The sequence below is a fragment of the Peromyscus maniculatus genome, chromosome 23 (genome assembly GCF_049852395.1).
Source record: "Peromyscus maniculatus bairdii isolate BWxNUB_F1_BW_parent chromosome 23, HU_Pman_BW_mat_3.1, whole genome shotgun sequence".
NCBI classification, from domain to species: Eukaryota; Metazoa; Chordata; class Mammalia; order Rodentia; family Cricetidae; genus Peromyscus; species Peromyscus maniculatus.
The window spans coordinates 21598117-21604116 of record NC_134874.1 but is presented as its reverse complement, the minus strand read 5'-3'; the positions used below and the strand labels follow the sequence as shown (position 1 = coordinate 21604116).

At 47.8% G+C, this 6000-nt stretch overlaps 1 protein-coding gene across 1 annotated transcript in view; it reads right to left on the bottom strand.

Moving 5' to 3' along the window:
- The window catches only part of Crcp (CGRP receptor component), a 30040-nt gene continuing 24040 nt past the window's right edge, over nucleotides 1-6000 (bottom strand). Inside the window, exon 6 of the mRNA XM_006971352.4 lies at nucleotides 1-302. Within this exon, the coding sequence (XP_006971414.2) occupies nucleotides 153-302 (150 nt within the window). The 3' untranslated portion in view covers nucleotides 1-152. The remainder of the gene's footprint in view (nucleotides 303-6000) is intronic.

Here is a 6000-nt window from a genome sequence, read left to right as displayed (position 1 = left end):
TTCTTTTTATCTTAGTTTTGTGATTTTCCCAACCCACCCTGAGATCAGGCATATTGAGAGAGGGGGTAAAACCAAACACACAATCCTCTGAACATCCAGGAAATGGCTGTTGGGTTTCGAACTTCGCGAACATCCTGGCCAGCTGTGCACATCTATGCCGGGTCTTCCTCTTCCATGGCCACATCATTGCTAGTGCTTTTCCTCTGCTCATCCTCTGGGCCTGCAGGCAGAATGCTGGTGACAGTAAGCAGAAGGGCTTCGATCTGCTCCTCCGTGAGCCGCTCTTCACTCTCTTCTACCATCTACAAGGGGAAGGAAGCTGTCAGGGCCTTAGAGGGAAGCCTCCCATCATGGCCCACCCCAGCCATGCTGTCCAGTGCCAGCCCAGACCCTGGTCCTGAGCCAGCCAGGATTTCATCTAGGATCCACGGCAGGATGAAGCCAGCTCAGATCCCAGACCTAGCCAAAGCAAGCACATAAAATGGGTCTGTGAAGCTGGGTGTCTGTCCGTCTGCCCCCGCCTCCCCCACCCACTCTTTCCTTTTTTGGAGACAAGGTAGTCCTGGCTGTCCTCCAACACACAGAAATCTGCCTGCCTCTGTCTCCTGAGTTCGGGAACTAAAGAGACATGTGCTACCAATATGCCCAGCTTGTTTTTCTTTAAATAAAGGGAAATCCTAACTATTCTACTTCCATTCACATCCACATACTAGTATGTTGGATGTGCAAAGAAACTCACCCTTAGGGGGTGCCGTGGCCTTAGACAAACTTTCGGATTTCACAACAGTACCTCTGTCACTTGAGTGGTGTCACCCACTCCTTTGATGCTGTTTCTCCTGAGCCACAGAATTTCTATCTGCAACAGTTCTCATTTCCCCCGCCACTCCCCACAACTCTGCAGGGGTCTCCTGTGCCCGCAACCATACTAGAAATTGTATAAGCATGAGCTCTTTCAACACTCACTGTAATCCTAGCAAGAAGCAGAACTGGACACCCAGTGTGGCATGCCCAGATAGAAAGCCTTCCAGCTACTACAAGCCACATTGTGGTTTGAATCCTAAATGTCCCTCAAGTGCTGTGTATGGAAGGTTTAGACCCCAGCATATGGCACTACTTGGTGAGGAAGAACCTTTAGTAGTGGGGCTCAGAGGGAGAAAGTCAGGATATTAGGGGTGCTGGGACCCTGGCCTTTTTTCTGTTTGCTTTTGGTTTCCTCAAGGTCAGCAATGATCATTGTCATGGTCCTAAAGCAACAGGGCCATCTGGACTCAGATGGACTCTGAAACCATGAGGCAAAATAAACCTTTCTTCTCTGTAAGTTGATTATCTCAGGTATTCTGTTAAAGCAAGAGAAAGCCAACTAACACAAGCCACTGGTCTCCAAAGCCTGCGGAACAGGAGTCTGACAAGTAAGCAGAAGAAGAGGAGCTGCAGATGATGTCTCAGCAGTTAAGAGCACTGGCTGCTGTGGCAGAGGACCCAAGTTCTGTTCCCAGCAGCCACACGGCAGCTCACAGCCTCTTGCAACTCCAGCTCCAAGAAATCCAAGGCCCCTCCTCTGGCCTCTGCACGCACCCACATGCACCCCCACAATGGTATATACACAAGACACAGGCACACATACACATAAATAAGAAATACCAAATCTTTAGGATTTAAATTTATTTTTACGTGTATTAACATTTTACCTGCATGTGCACCATGTGTGTGCTTGATGCCTGCTGAGACCAGGAGGGCACATCAGACCCCTTAAAACTGGAGTTCAAGATGATTGTGAGCTGCCACATGGGTGCTGGGAACTAAACCTGGGTCCTCTGGAAGAGCAGCAAGTGCTCTTAACTCTCCATCCTCATAAAAATATACTTTAAAAGTATGCAGGTATTCAAGGGCTGTGTTCACAAGGAGGCAGGAGCATGTGACAAACACCTTTCCCAGATGAAGGTTTCCTTACAGCAACCTCTAAGACCCAGCAAATGATACAAAAAGGTGTTTCAGAAAGAACCCTGGCAGATGTACGGAAAGTAATACAGGGAACAGGCTACATCCACAAGAGGATGGCAGTCTGACTGCCTCCTCTTACACGGTATGGTTGATTTAAGACATCATAAGGCACGCCCAAGAGCACATCACAGGTCCACAGAACACCTTCCTTGCAGCCAAACTGTTTCTACAGCTAAAGAATGTTTGGGGTGTTTTAAGTAGGGACTGTCCTGAGCAAACCATTTTCTAATTTTTTTTTTAAAGACAAGGTCTCAAGTAGCCCAGGCTGGTCTCAGACTTGTCCTGTAGTCAAGGACAACCTTGAACTTCTGACTTTGCTGCTGCCACTCCCAAGTGCTGCGATCATCAGGTGCATACCCCCAGGCTGGCTTGTGCAGTGCCAGGAAAGGAATTCAAGACCTTGCTCGCACCTGCTAGGCCAGCACTCCAGCAACTGAATTCCGTCTTCAGCCCAAATAAAACTTCTTGACTGGGGTTGGGGATTTAACTCAGTGGTAGACTGCTTGCCTAGCAAGAGCAAGGCCCTGGGTGCGTCCTCAGCTAAAAAAAAACAAAAAAAAAAAAAAAAAAAACAAAAAAACCTTCTTGACTGAACAAGAAACAGCTCTCAGAAGGAATGGCTGGAAGGGGCAGCAGGGAAGAACTAGGGGGACCCTGGATCAGCACCAGGAGGCCAGGTCTCAAGGGGACCATTCATTCCAGCACACCTCCATTCCTTTGTGACTCCCACAGACATGTCATCTACCAGGAACCCCACAGCTTTCACCTGGCGAGGCCCAACACCGGGACGAGAGTAACTGGAGAGCAGAATACCACCAAACAAAGACCAGACCAAATCTCTACACCAAGAAGCACCACCAGCACCCTAACTCCACCTCTTAGATCCCAGCACAAATACAAGCAAGAACCACCAAGACAATATGCCTCCCTCAGAAGCCAGCCCCCTACTGTAACAGGCCCCAGGAAAAGCAATGTAATTGAATAAGGTCTTCAAAACAACAATTATGAACATGTTCAAGGACCTTCAAGAGGATATGATGAATGTCTTAATGAAGACCATGAAAACACTCAGTTGAATGAAATAATGACAACAATCTGAGATATGGAAGCAGACTTTAAGAAGGAAAGAAAAGCCAACCTGAAATAAAGCTCAAAATGAAAAACTCAAGAAGTCAAACAAAAAGCTGAGAGGTGAGACTCATCCACAGGTCAAAAGCCATGAAAGACAGAAGGGTAGGTCCTGAAGACAAGACAGAAGAAACAGGTAGCTCAGTCAGTGTTCCCCACTGGAGAGACACCGGCATGCCCCCACACTGCAGGGCAGGCCCCATGCACAGGAGTAGACCAACAGAAAACAGACTTCATGTAGACCAACAGAAAACAGACTTCATGGTGTTTTATACCTTTTGTTTTAGTTCGGCAATTTTTGTCTTACTGAGGGTTTATTTTGATTTTTTTTTTCCCTTTGAGGGAGGAGCATGAAGCTGGGAGGGTAGGGAAGTGAGAAGGATCTGAGAGGAGTCATGGGAAAGAATAGGACCGAAATACACTTTATGAAAAGTTTTGAAGTAATAAGTGGAAAAAGCCCAATTCTTTAAAAATGCATTTTTAGACAGGTATGTTGATACATGCCTTCACTGCCAGTATTTGCAAGGTAGGGACAGGAGGATTAGGAATTTAAGATCAGCCCAGCCTCAACTACATATTAAGTTTGAGGCCAACCTAGGTTACAGGAGACCTTACCTCAAAAAAGCACATCATTTTTCTAAGATCAGACACACAAAATGAATGGAGTAACCCAACACAGTATGCCCCCAGAGGAGAGGGGTTGGAGGGAAACACCTGATGTGATTAGTTAGTCCAAAGGAAAGCCTGTAAGCTGAAGACTAACTGGCAAACACAGCCAACGAACCACCTGGCCAAAGCATCTGTCAAGAGCTCCAGCATACAAGGAACCGTGCTGGGATCACACTGACCATACTGAATCATACTGACTTTGAGCTTGAAACCTGAAGCCAAGACAATGACTGATGAGGAAAGAGAGACAGGCTCTGTCCGGGCCTCAGTACGGAGGGAGGCCGCAGGTCTTTAAGCTCTATACCAACTCCTTCTGGAACACCACAGCTTCTCTCACTGAAGCTGTACAGCAGTATGGAGTTCTCCGGTGTGGGGTGAGTGGGATCGTCTGAGGCCTTCCTTTTAATGTAAGAACCAGTGCTGATGCCCGGCATCACTGTCACGGGGTCTGGCAGCTGCAATGCCCATCAGGAGTCACCCTTAGCCAAAGGGCAACAGCTCTCTGATTCCACCAACTCTGGTAACAAAAGAAGCCTTTACCAGAACTAAGGCCTCAGGGAGAATTAGAGTTGGGAAGGTAGTTTAAACCTAAGATTCTCTGTTCTCAGGCACAGGAAGAAACAAAAGCTTACCTACTCCTCTTGGACCACCAGGGTGAGCAGCACCTACATCCTGCCTCACCGTCCTCCTCAACACAGGAGAAGAGCCAAAATAAGGAAGCTCAGTGTTCTCCAGTACCAACGTGTCAAATTGTTCACAATATAAAAGCAAACAAAAACCTAGAATCCCAAGTGCTAGAAGGCAGACAGCTCTTGGTGAAGGACCAATCTCTGCACACACAAAGCTCTCTTAATCCCTGGAGGCTGCCAAACACTCCAGAAGAGGCCGCTTCCCCTGTAAGCTGCCAGCCCTAGCACACAGCTTTCCTCCCATGACCCAACCTAACAGGCCAATAGCTGTCATCAGAAAGCAAATGCTGTAACCCTGAAAACAATTGTAAAGCTTTGTTTTTCTTGAATTTGAAGACTTCATCATAGTGTATATGCGAGCACGTGCATGCTCGAATGAGTACACCACAGTGTGTGTGTCAGAGGACAACCTGGGGTCGGGCCCTCACCCTCCACCTAGTTTGAGCCAGGGTCTCCCTTTGCTGTTTATGCATGCCAGGGCAGTCGGTCTGTTTCCAGGGAGTCTCCTCTCAGCCACTCATCTCCCTAGAGGAGCCCTAGGATTACAGACGCGTACACTACACAACAGCTTTATGTGAGTCTGGGGGATCTGAACTCGGTCCTCAAGCTTGTGGGGCGAGTGCTTTGCCCACTGAGTCATTTCTGCCACACCACCACCTTAGTACTGGGACTTGTCTGAGCACTAACACAGACACTTCCTTAGGTAAGACTTGACAAAAACTGCTCTCCACCTATGTGGAAATCTCTATCTGACCTCATTTGACAGGCTGCAGAAAATCAATCAATCAATCAATCAATCAATCAATCAATCAATCAAAGCAAGAGCTTACAAAAAATACTGTGTACAATTGCTTTCAATCCACATGTTACAGTATATATGAAATATAAATCAATTCCGTGTTGAAACTTGGACCGTAACTGAGACGTTGGTTGGAATAAGGTTCCAATACTAATCACAGACTTCATCTTGGAAAACTCAGCTGCTGCAGCAGCAGCCGAGTGACCCAGCCGTGTGGCCCGGCTGTGTGGCCCGGCGTCCACTCAGCCTTGAAACACTAGCGTCTTCTAAGTTAAAGCAATGCCTACAGCGAGCAGGAGCGGGGCCTGGTGCTGTTTAGTAAGCCAGGAATTCAATGACACAAGTAGTAATGCTGTGCAGGGCAACGATCTGTGAGTTCACAGGGTTCGGGGGACCCTTCAGAGGGCTCCTAGACTGTTCCAAACGGACCCCAGCAGAGCAAGCTGGAGTCACACAGCAGGCCACCTCTCCACAGAGCCTCTCAGTCAGTGGACAGCCACCAAAGGACCACTCAAAGCCCAGCTGAGGCACTTCTTGCTCTTAACCGGATTTGTTCTAACAAGCATGGATGGAGCAGCCACGTTCTGAGTCTGGGAAGAACACACGGCTGTACTTACTACAGGGAAGCATTAAGTTCTTTGTTTCCTAACCTTTGAGAAACCCCCATTCCTCACGTTCTCAGGTAGATGGATGCTGCTCTAAGCCCTGGTAAAC